This window comes from Vulpes vulpes, chromosome 12, assembly GCF_048418805.1.
Source record: "Vulpes vulpes isolate BD-2025 chromosome 12, VulVul3, whole genome shotgun sequence".
Classification (NCBI taxonomy): domain Eukaryota; kingdom Metazoa; phylum Chordata; class Mammalia; order Carnivora; family Canidae; genus Vulpes; species Vulpes vulpes.
In genome coordinates, this window is record NC_132791.1 from 6247627 (window position 1) to 6269958 (window position 22332).

The 22332-nt window shown below is 48.5% G+C and overlaps 1 protein-coding gene across 32 annotated transcripts in view; it reads right to left on the reverse strand.

Annotated features, from left to right (window-relative positions):
- ZNF618 (zinc finger protein 618) overlaps nucleotides 1-22332 on the reverse strand; it is a 179072-nt gene that overhangs the window by 86945 nt on the left and 69795 nt on the right. Inside the window, exon 1 of one of the 32 annotated variants that reach the window (XM_072727587.1) lies at nucleotides 19974-19995. The exons of the other annotated variants lie outside the window; for them this stretch is intronic. Within the exon in view, the coding sequence (XP_072583688.1) occupies nucleotides 19974-19976 (3 nt within the window). The 5' untranslated portion in view covers nucleotides 19977-19995. Of the gene's footprint in view, nucleotides 1-19973; nucleotides 19996-22332 lie in introns of those variants that run through there. 32 annotated transcript variants of the gene reach the window in all.

Below are 22332 nucleotides of genomic sequence, written 5' to 3' on the forward strand. Positions count from 1 at the left end.
TGCCTAGAAGTGAGAGATGGAGGAGGAGGAAGCCCAGAAGTGAAGAATGGAGGAGGAGGAGGAGGCCCAGAAGTGAGGGATGGAGGAGGAGGAGGAGACCCAGAAGTGAGGGATGAAGGAGGAGGAGGTCCAGAAGTGAGGGATGGAGGAAGAGGCCCAGAAGTGAGAGATGGAGGAGGAGGCCCAGAAGTGAGGAATGGAGGAAGAGGAGGAGGCCCAGAAGTGAGAGATGGAGGAGGAGGAAGCCCAGAAGTGAAGAATGGAGGAGGAGGAGGAGGAGGAGGAGGAGGAGGAGGAAGCCCAGAAGTGAGGAATGGAGGAGGAGGAGGCCCAGAAGTGAGAAATGGAAGAGGAGGAGGAGGCCCAGAAGTGAGGAATGGAGGAGGAGGAGGAGGTCCAGTAGTGAGGGATGGAAGAGGAGGAAGAGGAGGCCCAGAAGTAAGTGATGGAGGAGGAGGAGGCCCAGAAGTGAGGGATGAAGCTACCTCCCTGTCCAGGGCCTGACTCAGGACACCCTGGGCAGGAGGAGGGCAGTGTCCTGACCTTAGGCAAGAGGGGCAGTGGCCTCCCCAAGAGGCTCGTCCTCGTGTCAGTGCACCAGCCGCCAGCTGGAGCCCCTGGTCCACGCGTGGATCTACAGGGTCCCTGGGAACTCCCAGCTGCCTCACGCGTGTAACCTCTATTCACCCAGCTGGGCTGGATCACAGCAGGGTCTGAGGCTGCACCCAAAAGGCTGAGGCTGTGCGTGAGGTCAGGCCCAGCAAGGTTATTGGTTCTGGGTTGGCTTTTAATTTTTTATATTAAAATAATTCTAAAAGGAGAGTCACAGAGAAACTATGGGGAGCTCCCTTCCACCTCTCAGCCAACAGAAAGGGCTTTGGGCAGGGGAGAGACCGTCAGAACCGTGTCTGCAGAAGGGCTGCCAAAGGGGGGAACATAAAGGCAGTAAGACGAGGTAGGGGCTGGTGCCAGCATCCCAGAGGGGCAGCTGACGCCTGGTCTCCCTCCCTGGGGCCAGCAGGCAAAACCCTTGGGCTCCGAGCGGCTGCTGGGCGCCTCTGGGGGAGTCAGGGGAGGCACAAGCCCTGTCACTTGCTAGTGGGACCCTGGCCTCTCAGTGACTTGATCACTCAGGGCCTCGGTTCCTCCCTCCGTAAAAGGGGAGTGATGCGTGGGCCACCTCACTGCTACTGTGAGGACTAAATGAGCTCATCGGCCACATGCTCAGGGCAGGGCCTTCCCGGCCACCTAGTACTGGCTTAGAGTCCAGCAGGAAGGGCCTCCAACAGGGGGGATGCTGGCAACCCTGGGCTCAGGCATGGGGTGTAGGGTCTCACTTAACCTCCTCCAGCACGCTGGGTGGTAGGGACGGTCCCCAGTCCTGCAGACCCGCTCGGGTCCCAGAGGCCGGCCGGGCGCAGGGACCAGCGGGAAAGAGGCTTATCAACCAGGCCTCCACCCAGATGCTCTGATTCCGGGTCCATGTTCTCAAACCCCAGGCCAGGCCCCTGAGGCCCGGCGGGCTGACCTTGGCGAGGGACGTTCCCATCTCTAGGAGGGGACACGCTCCTCTGGGTGCATAAATGCTGCCCTGTTTGTTTTCTTTTCAAAAAAGAAATGCGTCTCAGTTCTTTGCAGTCACACAGTTAATCTCTCAATTTACAAAAGAGCAAGTCACGTGCCTGGATTCCACAAAAATTCTCTCTCCAGGTTTATGATTTTACAGAAAACTCCAGGGAAAACTGCCTGGAGCGAGTTAAAACCAGATCGGCCATAAACCATGTCCTGGTACAGCCTCACCAAGCCAAGACTCAGATTACTCATTAAATATGTGATAAATATTCGCTTCAGATCAGCAGGAAGTGGGGAGGGGGGTTTAAAAAAAAAAAAAGAAAGAAAGAAAAACTTTTTTGCTTCACGAGAGAAAAAAAAAACTATTATAAATAGAGTTGCAAACTCTAAATTAATGAACCTAGAATTGGGGGATGGGGTTTTTAAGCACCCCCCCCCCCCCTTAGGTATGTTTAAGTAAGGCAGTAAAGGAAAAAGCTACTCCTCGGATCTCTTCAAGGAGATCAAAGTGGAGGGCTTGGGTCTCCTGGGACTTGGCCACGGGGACGCTGGCATGCCCAGTCAGGGAAGGGCAGCCACATCCCCAAGCCAGGAGACCCCTTCCTCCCCTGACTGCTGGCACAGGCGACTTCTGCCCTCCGCCTGCCCACCTGCCCCCTGAGGCCTCTCAGAAACCTTCTGGCTCTGCCATCTGGAGTCAGGCAGCCTGGGTTCAAATTCTGCCAGAAAGTGGCTCTGTGACTGGGCTCAAGAAACATCACCCCTCAGCCTCAGTTTCCCCCGGTGTAAAGGAGAGGAGAAATCCCCAAGAAACACAAAGGCAGGGTGGCTACAAAGGTATCAAGTCTGTAACACCTCAGTAGAGCCGGCAATGCTACATGAGCCACAGACCTGGATGAGGTCATCATGATCACCCTGATGGTGGTCAGTAAAATTAAAACATTTAAGAAACAAAGAAACTCAAACATACTCCAACCCTTCAGCGGGATTTACTTGATCTGGAGCTGGACGGCCAGGGTTCAAGCCCAGACTCCACCACTTAACAGCCATGTGACACTAGGAAAGTCACTTAAGCCACTGAGACTTACCTTCTTCATCTGTGAAATGGGGTTAATGATGGTACACGCCGCACAAGGTTACTTAGGGCTGAATCAGTTAACATGTATAAAGCTCTCAAAACAATGCCTCCTACATAGTAAATGCTCTATAAAGAGGTATAATTAAAACGACTTATCATTTATGGAACTTTAGCTATGTAATTACCATTTATTAAAGTTCAGGCAAGTCCTATTTGCCTATGAGCCTCAGTGTCCCTACCTATAAATGGGAGGATTTTGACCAGATGGGCTCTGAGGACACAGTTCTGAAACGTGCTGATCACGCCATCTCACTGCCCAGACTGTGGGCCACTGACCAGCTGGATCCCAGGCCCTGCCCCACAAAGCCTTCCCTGACCATGGGAACAACCTCCCAGAGCACCAAGGGTGTGCCTGAGAACACGTGGAAACATAGCACCCTCTGCAGCTTTGTTCCCAACCAAACTACAAGGTTTCCATGAGGTGGGGAGCTTTTTAGGGATCCTCTGTGGCTCCAGAGCACTCAGAGCTATGTTTGCATACAGAAGGGGCTTACTAAAAGTCAGTCAATTGGTTTAACACATAAAGGAACTTACTGCCACTACTTAGAGAACCATGGTGATGAGTGGGATCTAGGGAATCATCTAGTCCAAGAATGGCAAACAGGTTATATTTTCAATGCTGAGTCTAATCAGTTATTCGTGGTGGCCGGGCAATGTGTTGAGAAGGATTCTAGGGGCCACATTAGAGCTCGTTCTCTCATTCACAGAGAGAATGCTGTGATTGATTATTAGTGTTTGCAGTGAGCACGGTAAAGTTGGGATGCTGGCACGCTTGTTCCCCCTAAACTACTTCAACATCCTCCCTTTACAGAGAAACCGAGATCTCCTGTCCCCAAAAGCACCCTTGATCTGGTCACCCCATTCCCATTTGCAAAAACATTCCTATATGGAAGAGGAGCTGTGCCCTTTTAAAATTCAGTGTAAAGGGACACCAAAGACAGAAGGCCAAAGACAAAAGAAATCCACATGGAAAAAAAACCTGCATAAAACACTGGACATACTTTGGTTGAGAAACAAGACTAATCACAGAAGGGCAAAGTAGATGCTCTAAGAAAGGCTTTACTCTTTTTAAAGAAAGAAAAGTCTGGAACACTTGCTCAAAGCAGAAATCTTACAAATTCCTATTGCAAAATAACTCCTGGTCAGCCAACCACAATCTCTATAAATATATCACAAGATCAACAGCCCAGGCAAATAGGGGGAGGGGGAGAATGATTGCATGAATTTTTTAAAAATCAAAATAGTCCCTCTCGTAGTTGGAAAGGAAGTTCGCCCGTTTGCCTACAAAATGAGAGGCCCAGGAAGAAAAGAAAGATTTTCATTCCTCACATCCCAATGGGTGCCTACTGAGAAATCTACACAGCCTAATTATTCTGAAATTATTCCACAATTCTGTTTTCTTTGCAGGAGGGGAAAAAAAAATCTGATACTCTGAATTCGTCAGGGCAGCCATGATCTTACAACAGCTTCCATGGGATTCTGCAGAGTGAGAACAGCCAAATGCTCTAACGGGCCTGATGGGGGACGTTGGAGTGGGGCGGGGGGGCGGGGGGGAGTATGCCTCACAGGGTGTACACCAGAAAAAGAGAAGCCAATCTAGGTATTAAAATGGAGGCAATTTAACATAGGGATTTGAGGACACAGGTGATGAACGGGCTGAGAAGTCAAACGGGGAACAGGAAGCCAACCAAGGACTAGCCTAGAGAAAAAAAAGGAAGAGACGGGGTTACCAGTAGTTGGGGGTGTTCAGCAAAGGCTGCCCAATGGGAGTGGACCCCAGAGGCAGCCACACAGAAAACCCTATGAGAGGCAAGAACAGGTGGGGACAAATACCCTGGGCTTGTCCCTTCTTCCACCTTCCAATCTCCCTGCTGGGCATCTTCTGGCTCCACTACCTGAAGGCCAGAGGGCAAGGGCACTTGGGAAATGCAGTTCCTTGTCAGTGAGCACAAGACAGGGGAAAGGCAGGGACGGAGCTCAGGTCAATCCCAGCAGCTGAGCAGCTCCCATCAGGGAGCTCCTGGAGGACACGACCACTAGCTCTCTGTTTGGACTCTTAACTTCTGCATGGCCAGGACTCTCTGCCTGGCCAAGTCTACCCAAAGCACTGACCTCCCCTGTACCAGACAACCACCAATGTGTTATTCAAAATGAGGCCAGACTCTCCCTTTCTAATTTCATGCACAAACTTCAGTACTTTCTCTGTCACATGGCAGCACTTATTGCCTGGGCCCTGAACTGTGTCTGTCATCTTCCACACTGGCCAGCAGAGTCACGGCTCAGACCCAAAGGGACCCTGGAAGTCTGAGAAATGGACATCTGGCCACCCAGTCCCAGTCTCCCAACACGTGGGATGGTTGGGTGACCTTCCACTCCAGCCTTTGCTCAGAATCTACAATGGACAGTAAATTCACAATGTAAGGACTAGTTATGCCCAAGCCATCAATGAGAAGACCCAAGCACCCAAGAGACACTCCAGAAGCATCTTATGACTGGATCTGGAATACTATATTCATGGGGGTCAGGGGTGGAGGCTCAGTGATACCAAAGTCTGATGCCAGCTGGAGGGCTGAGATGGCAGTGCTCCTACGGCCCCAGAACTTTCCACCTTCGGGGGGGGCCTCTACTCCAGATCCACACTGGAGCTTCGTGGTGGTGTTTTCTGCACCATATCAAGAAAGACAAGAGTGTCCCTGTCCCACAAGATGCAGACTCTACCCTATGAACCTCTTGGTCTTGCCTGTGGCTAAAGGCTTGATTTCAAACTACATTCTGCAAAGAAAGGGCTCTTCTCCTTCACTGATGGCTCCATCCCCACCTCCTCCAGCCACAGGACCAATCTTCCTCCCCTGTTTGCTTAAAGCACATATTGCCTGGGCCATTCAAATCATATTGATCAACTGGCTGGTACACTCAGTTATCTTTTTACAACCTGTCTTCCAGGCTGGAGTATACATCTTCTCTGGGTAGAGGCCATGCCTCTGGATCCCCCAGGGCCCAACACATGGCCCAACACAGAGAAAACATCTACACAGCATCCTTAACGGGGAAGATGGCTCAGGTCCCCCAGGAACCTGAGTCTGGGGTGAGGTACATACAACACATTCTATCAGCACCCCACATTTGTTTAGTGACCGACATGGTTTTTACTTCATTTACGTCTTTACAAAGTAGGAGTCATGATTTCCATTTCAGAGAAGAGGGAGTAGAGGTGAAGGGACTTTCCCCAAAGTCAGTAGTTGCTGGCAGGGCTGAGATTCAAACCCATGACTTCTTCCAAGACAAATAGCAAGCTTCTTCCCCCTCCTGGCTCTCGTCTCCCTTTCTAAGATTCCATGTTTTGCTTCTCTTTCCTGAAATGAACTGATTTAATGAAATCATTAAGTGATAAAAAGAGTTAATAAATGTAAGGCACTTAGAACAGTGCCTGGCACAGACTAAGTGCTCTGTAAGTAATGGCTACCATTGCCTTCATTGTCATGGTCATTTCTCCATCGCAGTAAAACTCATTTCAAAAAGTCAACCCACCAGAACACCCGTAGTTAGCAAACCTCACAGCCAAAGCAGCAGAATATGGAAAATGCCCATTTTAAAAATGGGGAAATTACAGAATGTCAGATGATGTATCAGTTAAGAGGAGACATTTAAAGATAGCAGACGATTCTCAGAAGTCTACCCAAAGCACTGACCTCCCTTGTACCAGACAACCACCAATGCGTTATTCAAAATGAGGCCAGACTCTCCCTTTCTAACTTCATGCACAAACTACAGTACTTTCTCATCAGTGCATGATCTTTTGAGTCAGAAGGCCTGATGTACAAAGGGAAATCAGAGGCCCAGAGTGGAAGTAACACAAGGTCACGTGTGTCTGGATATGACCTACAAGCCCTCTCATGAGTGTCAGCCTTAGCGCTCCCTCGTTGGATCCAGTGCGGGATCTGAAATCATGGGGCTGAATATGTATTTTTGCTGAGCCACATAAAGATCAATATGCCAACTTCCAGCTCATGGCCTGGCCAGGTCTTTGGGCCAATGAAACAAGTCAGCAGCTAGCAGCCTCAGCTAACAGAGAAGATGAGAAGGCAGGACTCTTGTCAACTCTCTCAAACGGGGTTTTTCTACAAGAACCCCCAAAGAAGCTGTGTGCCCTCGGCTGTCACATCCACTGCTCCCTTTGTCCAACTGTGACTTGCCACCGTCATAACTGTATTGCCAAACTCTCATATTCTTTGACATAGCAATCCACTCCGGGGAACAAATTCTAGGAATATCCTACAAGAGAAGGAAAAAGGATTCGTGCACAAAGATGTCCACTGCATTATTTATTAACAAAAACTGGCAAACAATCTATACACACAATGTAAGAAAGTACCTACTTACGATCAGAATGGATGTTCGCAGACAGTGGAGAACTACACGAGAAATACTTTGGTGCTAAAGTGAAATGACAAGAACAGAATCAAAACTTGCCGTGTAACTTTATACATGCTAACTCCCAAAGCACTTGCTCTGAGTGGCTTAGAAAGTCTTTCCTCCTTCCTGCTTAGCTTTCTATCATCGCTGCTTTTGAGGAAAAACTCATTGTACTTTACGCGGGCTGCACATCTACAAAGGAAGGTACTAGGGAAGGGTGTTTGCCTGGGATGCCATGCTTCTCCAGAAAGAAGACATGTGACTCTGCAAGGACATCCATTTATAGTCTGTCGTCGAGGATGAGGGCACCTGAGTAGACATGGTGGCTGCACCCAGGTACACGCCCATCCAACTGCGAAGTTCAGCACTCTGGGCATTCAAGCATCCACCTGGGAGCTGCTCAAGATGACCTGCAGAGATCATTCAAGTACTACGATTTTCTCTGACAAACTCTGGGGGAAGGTAATCTTAAGCCTACTGCCTTTTCTTCATAAAAACCTCATTTTTATATTGTGTACAGCTGCACCCACAACAACCACATGACTGCTACTGAGTGTACAGAGATACTATTAGGAGTCAGCAACTCTAAAAGGCTCGTTAAATACGTTTGAACTCCTCCAACATCCTCATTAACTAGGAATTATTCATCTACTTTACAACTGGAGAAACTGAAATCCTGAGAAGCGCAGTGACTTGCTAGGGTAGGGAAGGCATCCACCTTCCACCAAGTGAGAATGTTCAGAGATGAGCAGTCCAACAGCATGGCACAGTCGGAAATGTGAATGTAGGTCAGGTATCTTTAGTAAACCATCTTGTTTTATCCTCACCACTTAACTATGTGGTGAATAATGCTGTTGCCATTTTTCTGGGTCTTCCCAGAGTTCTAATACTGTTGTGATTTCTATAGATAAAGAAACAGGCTCAGAGGGGTAAAGCAACTTGACCAAAATCACACAATAAGGAACAGGAGCAGTTTTTGAAATCAAGCTTCTCTGGCCCCAAAGCCCACACACTCAGCCATCCTGCCAGACCTAATTCCACCAAAAGGAAATAAAATGAGAACTATAAGGAATCAGCTACACATCACAATATAAAGAAATATGTCCAGAGCCACAGAGTTTGCCCAGCAGTCATGGGCTCCCCTGAGGAGGTGTGCCATCAGAGGATGCTCAGATCCAGCCCTTCCTAACACTTCTTCAGACCAGCCCTAATTACCTAGCTTTTTTTGTCCTCCATATTTAAGGGCCACCATCTTTTAGCGAAACGTTGCGGACCAAATATTTCATTTCCTTTATTCCCTTCTTCCTGGCTTCACAAGTGTAGTAAAAAGTTAATGAATCTATAAATTGCTCACTGGCTTAAAATGAAAAAAAACAGTTAATGGAAATTTTAATGAAAACGCCCCATCCGCATAACTGATGGCAAACCCAGGCCCAGAATACCTGGCACTGCATGGCCCAAACCAAGTGCCATGAAAGCTTGAAAACATTTACTGGAAGAAAGTATATCAGAATTGGAAAGGAAGAAGTAAAACAGCCTCTGTTTGCAGATGACATAATTTTATACATAGAAAATCCTGGAGACTCAACCAAAACACTATTAGCTCTGATCAATGAATTTGGTAAAGTTGCAGAATGTAAAATTCACACGCAAAAATCGGTAGTGTTTCTGTACACTCACCACACACATTCTGAAAAAGAAATAAATCCCATTAATAATAACAAAAACAATGAAACACTTAGGAATTAATTTAATGAAGGCAGTGAAAGATCTCTACTCTGAAAACTACAAGACACTGATGAAAAAAAGATAAATGGAAAGGTATCCTGTGTTCATGGACTGGAAGAATTAATGTTAAAATGTCAATTTTACTACCAAAAGCATTCTATGGATTCAATGCAATCCTAACGACACTTTTTATAGAAGTAAAAAAAAAAAAAAAAAAAAAAAACCTCTCCCAAATTTTACACAAAACCAAGACAGACTCCAAAGAGCCAAAGAAATTCTGAGAAAAAAGAACAAAGTAAGAGACATCAATTTCCTGGTTTCAAGCTAAACTGTAATAAAGATACAGTCATCAAAACAGTGGGTACTGGCATAAAAACAGACAAGCAGACCCATGGAAGAGAAGGATGTACAGTACCAAGGATGTACAAACCCCAGGATGCACCGTCAAGTAATATTTGACAAGGGAACCAAGAATACTGAAGAATGCAGAAAAGACAGTCTTTTCAGTAAATGGTGCTAGGACAATAGGATATTCAATGAAATGTAAAATAAATGTAAAACAATGAAAACTGGACCTATACCTTATACCACCCACATAAATTAACTCAAAAATGGGTTAGATTTATTTTTTTTGTAAATTTATTTTTTATTGGTGTTCAATTTGCCAACATATAGCACTGGACAGTGCTTATTCCATCAAGTGACCCCTCAGTGCCTGTCACCCAGTCACCCCCACCCCCCACCTCCCTTTCCCCCACCCCTAGTTTGTTTCCCAGAGTTAGGAGTCTCTCATGTTCTGTCTCAAAAATGGGTTAGATTCAAAAGCAAGAGCTAAAACCATGAAACTTCCAGAAGAAACCATACAGAGGACAGGAATAAAGCTCTTTGAAATGGGTCTTTGTAATGATTTTTTGGAAAGGATACATAAAGCACAAGCAACAAAATAAAAAAAAATAAACAAGTGGGAAAACATCAAACAAGAAAGCTTCAAAACAGCAAAAGAAACCATCAACAAAGTGAAAAGACAATCTACAGAATGGGGAAAAAAAATATCTGCAGAACGTGCATCTGGTAAGGGATTAATAACCAAGATATATAAAGAACTCGTACAACTCAACAGCAAAAACAGAAATAAATAAAAAATAATCCAATTTAAAAATAGGCAAAGGAGGGGATCCCTGGGTGGCTCAGCGGTTTAGCACCTGCGTTTGGCCCAGGGCGTGATCCTGGAGTCACGGGACTGAGTCCCACATCAGGCTCCCTGCATAGAACCTGTTTCTCCTCTGCCTGTGTCTCTGCCTCTCTCTCTGTGTCTCTCATGAATAAATAAAATCTTTTTAAAAAGTAAAAAATAAAAATAAAGTAAAAATGGGCAAAGGACCTGAAGAGACATTTCTCTAAAGAAGATATACAAAATGCCAAGAAGTCCATGAAAAGATGCTCAACATCACTAGTCATCAGGGAAATGCACATTAAAACCACAGTGAAATGCACATCACCCCACACCTGTTAGAACAGCCATCACCGAAAAAGACAAGAGATGATAAATGCTAGTGGGGATGTGGAGAAAAAGGAGCCCTGGTGCACTGTTGGTGCAAATGTAAATCGGTACAATCCCTATGGAAGATGGTTTCAAAAAATTAAAAACAGAACCACCATATCATCCAGCAATTCCACTTTGGGCAAGATATCCAAAGGAAACAAAAACACTAACTCGAAAGATATCTGAGGGGATCCCTGGGTGGCTCAATGATTTAGCGCCTGCCTTCAGCCCAGGGCGTGATCTTGGAGACCCAGGATCAAGTCCCACGTCGGACTCCCTGCATGGAGCCTGCTTCTCCCTCTGCCTGTGTCTCTGCCCCTCTCTCTTTCTCTCTCATGAATAAAAAAATAAAATCTTAAAAAGAAAAAAAAGATATATGGCACTAACCCGAAAAGATATCTGCAGCACTATTTACAATAGCCAAAACACGGAAACAACCTAAATCCATCGATGGATGAACGGATAAAAAAGTTGTGGTATATGTACACAATGGAATATTATTCGGCCATTAAAAAATGAGGAAATCCTACCATTTATGACAACATGGATGCACCTAGAGGTATTATGCTAAATGAAATAAGTTAGAGAAGGACAAATACTGTATGATTTCATTTATATGTGAAGTCTGAAAGCAAGAGAGAGAGAGAAGGCAGGAAGGCAGGAAGGAAGAGGAAGAAAAGAAAGAACCAAACTTAGAAAAAGAGGATCAGACTCTTGGTTACCAGAGGTGGAAGGGAGGTGGACAAGGAATTGGAGGAAGACGATCAAAAGGTACAAACTCACAGCTGTAAGATAAAGAAGTCCCAGGGATGTAATACGCAGCATGAGGACTATAGCCAACACGGCTGCACAGTATACAGGAAAGTTAAGAGAATAAATCCTCAGAGTTCCCATCAGAAAAGAAAAGATTCCTTCCCTTTCTTTTCCTCTTTATTATATCTACGTGCAAAGATGAATTTAGCTGAACCTACCATACTCATTACTCCACAATATGCGTAAGCCAAATTGTCATGCTGTAAGTCATAATTTTTTTTAAGATTTTATTTATTTATGAGAGACACAGAAAGAGAGGCAGAGACACAGGCAGAGGGAGAAGCAGGCTCCCTGGAGGGAGCCCGATGTGGGACTCGATGCCAGGACCCCGGGATCACGCCCTGAGCTGGAGGCAGTCACTCAACCACTGAGCCACCCAGGTTCCCCGTATAGCATTAATTATACAGTGATGTGTATCAACTGTCTCTCAATAAAACTGGGGAGGGGGGGAATGGGCAAAAAACTTAAGAAGAAAGTTTGGGGTTCCAAACTCATGGACATCTGAAAGATGAGAAAGTCTCCTTCGACATGGCACGGTGGATTACATCCACCCTAAAGGAAACGTCGTCAGCAAATTCGATCGGCAAACTGGTAAGCCCTGTTGGAGGAAAAGAAAGCAGCACAGGCCCACACGTGTTCTGAGGCACGAAGCCAAAGCTCAGGACTCAACTCCCAAGATGGAAAAAAGTCGTAGTAACTGAAAAGCCACCACATATTGCTGAGATTCCCAAGAGGAGTCCCTCGACATAGGGTGGCCCGAGCTCCCCTCCTCTGAAATGCCAGAGTTGACAGGAGAGGGTATCTATCGTATATTCGGGAAAAAGGGCCCTCGGCCATCCAGCTTCATGGTCTCTATTCACAAGTTCTGCTTCCATGTCTGCTCTATGTCAGGCACTGAGCTAGAGCATTTACAGACTTTGCGTCTGGTACGCCCCCTAAACCATGGGCTATAAATACAACCACCCTCACTGTAACCTGGCAAAGAGGAGGAGGCTCAAGAAGTCAAGTGACCACCTCGCATCCTCACAGGGAGACTCAGGCAGTTGGCTGGCACTCATGGAAACTCACCCAGGCTTCCTTCAAAAGCCTCCAAAACCAGCCCTGCAGCCTCCACTCAACACCCTCCGATCCGACAATGCCCCCCTGGAGCCTATTTGGTGTAAGACACAAGTCTGACCCTCTCCTTTGCCTCTTCAGACTCTTCGCAGACCACCCTCTTCCTCAGCTCCCATCACCCAGCACTCCGGCCACACCGGGGCTTCTGCCTCCTGCCCCCTCGCTCACCCTCCTCCCCATCCGCCCAGTCCCATCCCAGAGCCACCTGCACACCCCCAGCGGCCCTCCCCCACCTCCCGTCTCCACCCAGCTACCCCAGGCAGGGCTGGGTCCCCTCTGAGGTACCCTGGCCCCTGGGCCCAGCGCTCAGTCGGCCGCCTGCCTGCCTCCTCCCTCAGGCCGGGAGCCAGGCCAGTTCACCCGGCACAGGGCCTGGCCCGGAAAAGAGCCCTGGACAGCACTGGGAACGGCGGGGTGGCCGGAGAGGTCTCCCTGCGGCATCCTGGTCACTCAACACGCTCAAAGCCCGGGCCCAGGGCCAGCGCTGCCCGGCCTCCCCGGCCTCCCCGGCCTCCCCGAGGGACAATCGCCCGGACCAGCGGCCACATCCCTTCCTCTAAGGCTCGCAGGCTCCCGGCCTCCTCATTCTTCTCTCGGCGGCTCCACCAGGATAGAGAGGTCGGGAGCACCGGGTCCGAGAAACGAGGCCCGGGAGCCACGGCGCGGGGCCGGGAGTGCCCCCCGCACGGGGCCACCTGTCCTCCGGGTGGTCGGGGCCGTCGCAAAGCTCCGCGGCCCGCCAGCCACCCGGGCTCGAAGGACGGCACAGGGCCCAGAAATACCTGGAAATTCTAACAGCTGCTTTTAGTTTCCAGAGATTTTGAGGCCTCTTTCTCTTTGTTTTTCCCCTAAACCAGTTACAATTAGCATTGAGGGATATAATTACGTTGTTAGTCTAATTGCCTGTTTGAAGCAGGATCTACGGGGGTTTAATGGAAGATGTGAGGGGGAGGGCAGATAAAATAAAAAGTCGGGAGAATCACAGAAGAGTTGGGCCATGTGACTCTCCTCCCAGGTAGAGGCAAGGCCTGAACTGCGTCAGAGGCCAGGGAATTGCCTCCTGCGCCAACGGCCTCGCCCGACGGGCGGGGAACCAGGCTACCAGGCGGCGCGACTTCACTGGAAATTGATTTTGGAGACGCTGACCTAATTAATCAGGAAACGATCTTAGAAAGGCCCTCGGAAGCGGAGCCCTTGCACTGTTACTGTCAGTGACACACTTACACACCGGCGGGCAGGATCCTCCCAGGTGGAGCAAGCGCGGTGGCCGCTGCCAGGGCTGGGCGGTGCGGAGCCAGACACCTGCCCGTCGCTGGGGGACAGTGGCCGGGGGCGCGGGGCGCAGCACAGGCCTCTGGGTCCCGGGGACACAATTCGGAGGGACGGCGGCTCTCGGTTCAGGGAATGAGGCCGACTGAGAGGTAGTGAGCGCCTCGACAACAGGGGCATTCGAGTGGGACGATCTCGAGGTGAGGATGCCGAGGAAGCTGCCCCGAGGGAGAACCAAACACCTCGGAGAGGCTCTATAAACAGCTCCTGTCCCCAGACCGCAGAGGCCAAGGGGTGTGGAGGAGAGAAAAGCTCTCCTCACATCAGAGGACACCTCCTGCCTTCCAGCACTGACCCCTTGCGTGGGTCAGCCACCCCGAAGACCCAGCCCCTCTATCTGGGTGGCAGTGGAAATGTTCCTTCTCTAATTGCTTTTTTTCCAAATATGGGCAGCAATTTGCAGCAACCAGAAGCTACTTCCATATGGGATCAGTGAAGCTCCAACGCATGCGTCAAGAGCAAGGCCATCTCATGGGCAATTATGGCCACCACAATGGCCTTGCTGTGCCAGGACCTTCTCCTCCGCCATCCCATTCAATACCCATTCAAGCCCAACATCTGGCCTGGGGACCGAAGAGCCTGCATTCAAGCCTGATCTCTGCCACTGTCAAGTTCAGAAAACAGGCAGAGGTCCATGGCCCCACGGTCCTTCAGGTGCCCACCCCGGGGAGGAGGGAGGAAGGGGATCTCCTCATAGCAAACCCCCAATTCCAAAATGTAGGAAAGCAGGATGCTTCCCTACCAAGCTGGGAAGCACAGAGAGAATAACTTCACCAGACAGGACTGACCCCCGTGTATGCACCTTCTAAAGCTGCTGCCCCCCAGGACGCCTGGGTGGCTCAGTGGTTGAGCGTCTGCCTTTGGATCAGGTAATGATTCTGGGGTTCTGGGATCAAGCCCCATATCAGGCTCCCTGCATGGAGCCTGCTTCTCCCTCTGCCTGTGTCTCCGCCTCTCTCTGTGTCTCTCATGAGTAAACAAATAAAATATTTTAAATAAAATAAAAATAAAGCTGTTGCCCCTGTAACTACCACAGTGCGGTCGACTCCCAGCTGCCCACCCAGCTCCTAGCACAATTTTTGGTGGGCACCAAAATTACGTGGACGGATAAATGGCCAGAGTGGACACTCAAAAGGCCACTACCATGTGCGTCTGTGATGCAACGACACGTGTCCTTTTAATCCTGGAAGCTTGGGTCTGAAACATCTCAGTTTCAGGGTCAGAGGGCCTCCAGATTCCTTCCAGAACTTTCCAAGTCCCACAGCCACCCACCTCCTCCTATCTGACAATGGCACAGCTGTGAGGCCTGGGTGCCCTCAGCAATTCTCTTTAAGAGTGAAGCGTGAAGATTTGGGTTTCTAGGCAAAGATGGGACACTCAGATGCCATGGGGTTGGGTAAGGCAGCCTCCCATACCGCACCTTCTGACTAGCTTGTGCCTGCACGCAAACTGTCATACTCCACATCTCAGGGCTGCCTGGGAGAAATGAGTTCTACCCAGTTTTCTGCATTTTCCCCATTCAGGGTTGACAATGGCCATGGAGTGTGCTTGAGGCCCTCAGTACAAAGGGAACGAAAATTCCACTGCGCCATTTATGAGGCTGCACTGCACATATGACCCAGAGCAGAAAGACTCATTGAAATCCAATAAAGATGAGGGGCGGGGGGAGGCTCCTCTGTTCCTGGAGGCCCACAGCATCTCCTTCCACACAATCTGCTTGGCTCTGCCATCGACTGAGGGGAAAACAAGCTGCCATTCTGATGCTCTTTGTCAAGAGCAACAAGATGGCAACTAAGGGGACTTCCTGGCCTCGCCCTTCTCCCCCACATTCCTCGAGGCCTTCAATTTAAAGGCCTTCAAAAGTCTGAGGCAGCTGTGGGTTTCTTGGGAGGGAGTAGGGGGGAGTAAAAGTGTATTTATAATAAAACATAAAAATAGAGCCGTGGCACTTTTTTTTTTCCCTAAAGGAGACAATCACTGGCTGTTTCCACGTTCTAAAAGGCCGGGAGACCTCGTACCTGCTCGGGAGCCTCCACATCAAGGCTGGTTCCGGCCAGAGAGAGCAGCCAGGGGGATATGGAAGGCCCAAACCAGGTCTCCCGAGGGCCTGACCCTGAGCTTGGGAACATAAGTCAGAAATCTCAATTCAGTTTGGCAAGTGGCCATGGGAATTGGAAGGTTCTAGGAGTCTATGCAACAAGCCCTGTGCTGGACTTGACGGATACGTCAAAGGAACTTGCTATCTAGGAGGCCCTAGGTGATGTCACAGGGAAGTCACACAGATACCGTGAGTACAGTATAATCACGTGTACCACCAGGATGCTCAGCAGCTGGTACAGTATCTTACACACATCACCTCTTTTAATCCTTACAGTAATGCTGTGGGGTAGGTGTGCTATACCTCAACTGTCCAGATGGAGCTTCTTGTTCAAGCGGAGGACCCAGATTCAAACCCAGCTCGGATTCCCAAATTCCCTGGAGGATCCCGACCAACCAGTGACCAACAGCGGAGAAGGATTCCCTAAAAGGCCCCAGGGCAGATTCTTTGTCGGGAGAGCCAAATGGGCATGAGCTTGCTCCTCCCTCCCTTCCTACCACAGAGCTGCCCTGAGCCCCACCTCTGAAGCGGGCACTCCATCCACATGCTCTGAGGAAGAGAGGTGTAGAAAACAGCAGGCCTCCACTTGGAAGGACAGAGGAGGGACGCCACCAAGGAAATCCTCAGCACAAAACAAAGACCGGAGAACCACAGCCAGGCAGGAGGAGGCAGGGCTGAAGTGGGGGAAACAAGCGGCTCTTGGCCATAAAGCCTGGCGTGCAGACAGGAGCCCAGGAAGGTCCCCTGGATAACCCACCACCAGGCTCCCCTTTGGTTCTGCGAATACAGGTGACTGTAAGGGTGTGAGACCCCCAGCCTGCACACTGCCCACTGATACAGCACATAAGCACATACTCCACCCACTTGCCCCCACCACACCCCTGCCACGGGTATATTCACACCCACTCCAGAGAGGAGGGATGAAGCTCACTTATCCTCACTCCTTGGCCTGTAATCGGTAGAGATGTGAGGGGCCCTGACGACGATTAACATCCCAGCCTGCCCCCACCCTGCTTAAGTAATTACACACCGGGTCAGGTCTGCAGGCCCTCCCTGTAGGTACCGCGTCTGCAGTCAGGGGAATGAAGGTGGGGCATCTTGAAGGAGCGAAGGGCTGTCTGCATCTGTGAACTCACATGAAATCCCAGGACTCCCTGTTTCCTTGGAAAACAGTTTCTAGACTTGTCACCTATAAATTGCCTGAATCTTTTTTTTTTTTAGAAGGTTTCCCCTACTTCACTAATTGCTTTCGCTGCCTTTTGCTCCATAAATTTAATTAACCTGCTATGTGACCTTGGGTTAGGCAAGCCACCACCCCTCTTCAAACTCAGTTTCCTTCTCCGTAAATGAAAGTGGGAATCTCTCAGAGCCCTGACAGCTCAACCATTCTGTGACCGGGCTTGGGCTAAGCACGTGACCTTGACGTTCCTGGCTGCTGTGGCCTGGAGCTTCTCGGGGCGCCTGGACCATCTTGCTCTGAACTGCACCTGGCCCTGAGTCAGTGGTGCGAGCTCTCAGGCCCTGCATTATTCTAGATGAAATGACAGGACGGCCTAACTTTGGCAAAGTCCCCTCTGTCCCTGAAGGACCCCCAAAGCTCAAATTTGCCTCTAACATTTCAGCGGCGCTGCCAGTCCCTGGGTGTAGGAGAAACTCCAGATCAGGGGCTGGATCAAGAGCATAAGCGTGAGGCTGAAATTGTAATAATAATAACTGACATTTATATCACGCCTTTCATCCCCAAATCCCAAATTAATTAACTTTTTACGAGACATTTTTAAACTAGTGCCATTTAATAAAATTCTATTAGGAGAAGTCTTTTTTTTTTCCCCCAGCCCTATATTTTTATTAACAGCCACCAAAAATATAATTTACAGCCAACCTAAAGCCAGTCAAGAGAGAGACAGAGAGTGGCTGATTCTGCCAGTAAGAAAGCAGGGGATCTAGTACAGGCCACAGGGCTGACCCCCTGACCTCACTGTTAAGGGTCTAGGTCCTCTGGGGGAGGCGGGGGATGGTGACTCTACAAGACTCAATCTCAGCCTGTACCATTCATCTCTTATTTATTGATCATCTATATTCTGCAGCCATTCTAGGAGCTGCTGTGCATAAATCAAGCAAACAAAGCACTCTGGTCCGTGCATTCTTGGGGCACGCAACCTGAGGAGGTAGAGAATGGTGAAACAGTATCTCACTGGTAACCAGGTAATTGTAATTGTGCTAGGTGCTAAGGAGAGAGACCCTGCTCTTCTCTCCCGCTCCTGACAGCATCCAGCAGGGAAATACAACCTAGCCTGGAGTTGTGAGCCTGGGGGTCAGGAAAGACCTCCCTGAACAACGGATATTTAACTGAAAAAGTAGCTTGGTGTGAGCTAGGCAAAATGAGGGGGAGGGGGAAGGTAGAGGGAGGGAGCACAATCCAGGCAATGGGAACAGGATGTGTGAGCGCTCACAGGCTAGAGGGTGTGTGGCATGTCTGAGGAAGGAAAAGAAGGCCAGTCTGCTGGGGTGGAGGGAAGCAGGGAGGGTGCGAAGTGGGATCGGAGAGATGGTAAGGCCGGTGCAACCCATCCCCAGGAGAATGGAGCGCTGAGCAAGGCTCCAGCAAAGGAGATACATGATCAAATGTGTCCTTTTAAATAATTGGGTCAGAGCTGACCTGTATATCTTTTGTCTGTACAATATCACCTTCTCACGTGCACCTGTTATATATCTACGCTGTCCAATACGCTTGCCACCAGCCGCATAGGGCTGCTGAGCATATGAGACGTGGCTAATCCAAAGTGAGATACGCTGTGCGTGGACAATACACACCGATTTTTGAACACTTCATGCGAAATTTTTTTAAAGAAGTATGAGGGATTAACAGGAATTTTTATACTGGCTACATGTCGAAATGATAACACACTGGAAATTCCAGGTTTGATAACACATTAATTTCCCCTGTTTGTTTTTCCTTTTTTTTTTTTTAATGTTGCTACTAGAAAATTTAAGGTTACATAGGTAGCTTACATTCTACTTCTGTTGGACATCTCTGGGTTACATATTTAAGAACAAAGGATTTTTAAAAATATTTATTTATTCATGAGAGACACACAGAGAGAGAGAGACAGTGTGAGAGGCAGAGACACAGGCAGAGGGAGAGAAGCAGGCTCAATGCAGGGAACCCGAGGTGGGACTCGATCCCAGGACCCCGGGGTCACACCCTGGGCTGAAGGCGGCACTAAACCGCTGAGCCACCTGGGCTACCAAGAACAAAGGATTTAAAATAAAATATTTATTCCTCTACTTCGGAGGGAAGATAAGCATTCACAACCACTGTAGCTAGGTTAAGCCCAAGAGCGTATTTCTCTGGTTCTTGGCTCCATTCTCCAACAAACCAGAAGATGAGGGTGGAAAGGGTAGGATTTCCATATGGGATGGGAACCGTGTAGGGTAGGAGCAGGGGCAAGAGGAGGCCAAAGTTCTAAGAAGCAAAACAGCCCCAACTATCAACGTCACATTCCCCATCCAAACTTAGTTAAGGGTGAGGGGGAGAGGAAGAAAACCTAAAAACCCCAAATTCTTTTGACTCCCACTCCCTGTGTCATAATAAAGTGAGGTCAGGGGAAGATCAAGGTTCTCCAGAGTCACCTGAACTCTGGAGAATTCAGGGCCCACCTCCCTTTCTCAACACTGGCAATGGATGGGACAGTCAAGGTCGGGTCAGGGGGGCCTACTAGGTCCCTCTTTATCCTCTAAACAGGTTTCACAAACTAGTGGCCTTGGAATGGCTTTCTGGGAGGGGTTTCACAGCATTTAAAAAGTTTTTTTCAATTAGTTGCCATAATTTGAAATTTAGAAAATTTTACATAAAACTCCTCTGGAAAAGGAAAAAACAAAAATCAGACGATCTGGCTACGCTGGGCCTATGTTCAGATATGGCCACAACCAGTTGTAGCTGAGTGGCAATAGCTCCCGAGAGACGGAATACAGGGGCTCCCAGTCCTGCTGCACGTAGTGCCACACCCTGACCAGATGCACCTGCATTCTCGCCCTAATTGAGCTGCTAAGCATATCACACACATGCTTTGGAACCTTTGTACGTGCAGTAACTGGTGTCCAGAACACCCTTCCCTCTCACAGCCATGGTTAGTTAGGTCCTTAACCGCCACTGTTCTTCTGGCCTCAGGCTCTCCTGAACCTTCTCATTCTCCCAGGGTGGGTGCAGAGTCTGCACTTACCATACACTACTCAATAATTCGTGCCCATCCTGCTTCCTCCACTGGACACCAAGCCATTTGAGGGCAAGGATCATATACCACTTTGCTCTCCTGTCCCATCAGCGCCAGGCAGGAAAGATGCTCAAGAATGTTTGCTTCGCAAACTGTGCCAAGAGAAGATAAAACATGTTGGAAATCACACCCTCCCCTTGTCTCCTCCCCAGCCGAATGTCTTCTGGTGAGGTTTCCAGATACGGCTGGGACAGTCATCAAACCTGGTGAAACCGACCTAGAACACCACTCTAAATAAATTACACTTTCACCAATTACCTTAGAGGCCAAAAAAGTCATTAGAAGTTGAAAATTATATGGAATTTGGAGTGACTTTGAACCCATGTAACCACCCTAAATAGCTCTTTCTGTTGAGCAAACAAGAATTTCTTGATTGCCCTTTTTGAAGTTGCCAGAGCCCTGTCTTGTTGCTATTAAAATGAAGTTTCACAATGGTCCTAAACCAGTTCTTCCCGTTTTCTTGAAAGAACAGACTATCATCCAGCCACAAATAAAATCTTTTATAAAACAGCAAATGCAAGGGGACATGCCCAGTGAGGTGAGAAGCAATCATTTTTCCACATCAGAAAAACGGAGCACTGATTCACCAGCCACCCTGGGAGCCTTTCCCGAGCAACTACTGTGTGCGAGACCTAGGGATACACAGGTGAGTACGGTTAGAGGAGACTTCAGAGGGCATGGAGATCATGCCCAAGGACATCTAACTCTTCAGGTACTCCACCAATACAAACACAGGTGGGCAAGTGTGCAGTCCATTCTCTTCTTTAGCAAGAGCCCCTGGATCCTGTCATCAACTAAGTGACGTCAATCAGGAAGACAAAATACAACAGAAAAGAGAAGAGAATTAAGATTCAGGAATGAGAAGTGACCTGCCAAGCCATTCCTCTGTGTGAAATTTAAAAGAGGGGTGGGGGTGGGGGCACCTGGGTGGCTCAGTGTTTGAGCATCTGCCTTTGGTTCAGGGTGTGATCCCGGGGTCCTCGGATTGAATCCTGCATCAGTCCCCCCAAAGGGAGCCTGCTTCTCCCTCTGCCTGTGTGTTTCTGCTCCTCTCTCTGTCTCTCTCATGAATAAATAAAATCATAAATTAATTAATTAATTAATTAATTAATTAATTAAAAAGGGGGAGGGACACCTGTACCTAAAAACTTCTCAATCCCCATCATCTTGAATAGGGAGAATGAGATTCAGAGAAGGTCCTATCTTGTCTCTCTTCGTCCACTCAAGAGCCCACTCCTTCCTCATCTCTGTTCCTCCAAGGGTTATGGACAGAGAAGCTCCCATCGCCAACTACTTACTCCAAGCCAGACACTGTGGTATGTTCTCCTAGCTGCCTACTTCATCTCCCAGACACCCCACGTGGTAGGAGCCGTTCTCATCTGCCTCTTCCAGATGGCTTGGAGAAGGTCGACCAGCCATCCAGCTGCACGCGCATCCCAAGCAATCTGGTCTCTGTGGCCTCAGTGGACCCCCAAACACTGACCCAATATTCACTCATCTCTCTGGAGCCAAGAACAGAACAGAAATAAAGGCTAGAGTTTTCAGAGCACAAGATTGAGTGCTGAGGAGGAGAAATGAAACAAGACACCTTAGATGCACCCGGATCACAATTTCCCAGCTCCAAGAAACAAAGGGGAACCCTAAATGCTTCCACAAAGGGGAAAAGCATGGATAGAGCAACGAGGCGGTCTAGCCATTACACTGCTCATCTGCAAGGGCCAGAAAAATGCAGAAGCTACAAGGCTCTCAGAAAAAAGGCTCTGGACCTAGAACCCAACTGCAAACCAACCCATCATTCAGGTGTGAGGAACAGCAAGGTCCTCTTCCGAGATGCAAACGTTCTGTGCCACCCCATCACCTTTCCTGGAAAACATTACGGAAAATGAATCCAAAAAAGACGACCTCAGAGAGAATTTAAAAAGGAAGAGAAAGAAACAAAACAAAACAGAGAACATAGAGCTGTGAAGCTCAGGCGGCTCTTATGAAATACCCAAAAATACAATGTGTATTTTCTTAAGCTGGAAATAAAATTCCATATCATATCAACCAAGAACAGCTTATGGAGAGAGGATAAGAAACATGTAAGTGCATTTAAGGGCCAAATATTTGGGGAAGGAGGGGTAAGAATGGGGGCGGGGGAGGGGTTCAACGGTAATTACAGATACTAATTAATTCCTGCCCAAGCTTAAATGTTTGTTAAAAACTTGAGCATAAGAAATGAGAAATAAGGTCATGACTTCTAAATCAAAGGGGGGGGGGCAAGCAGCCAAAATAAGGATTAAAAAATAGAAATAAGGAAAAGGGGTAA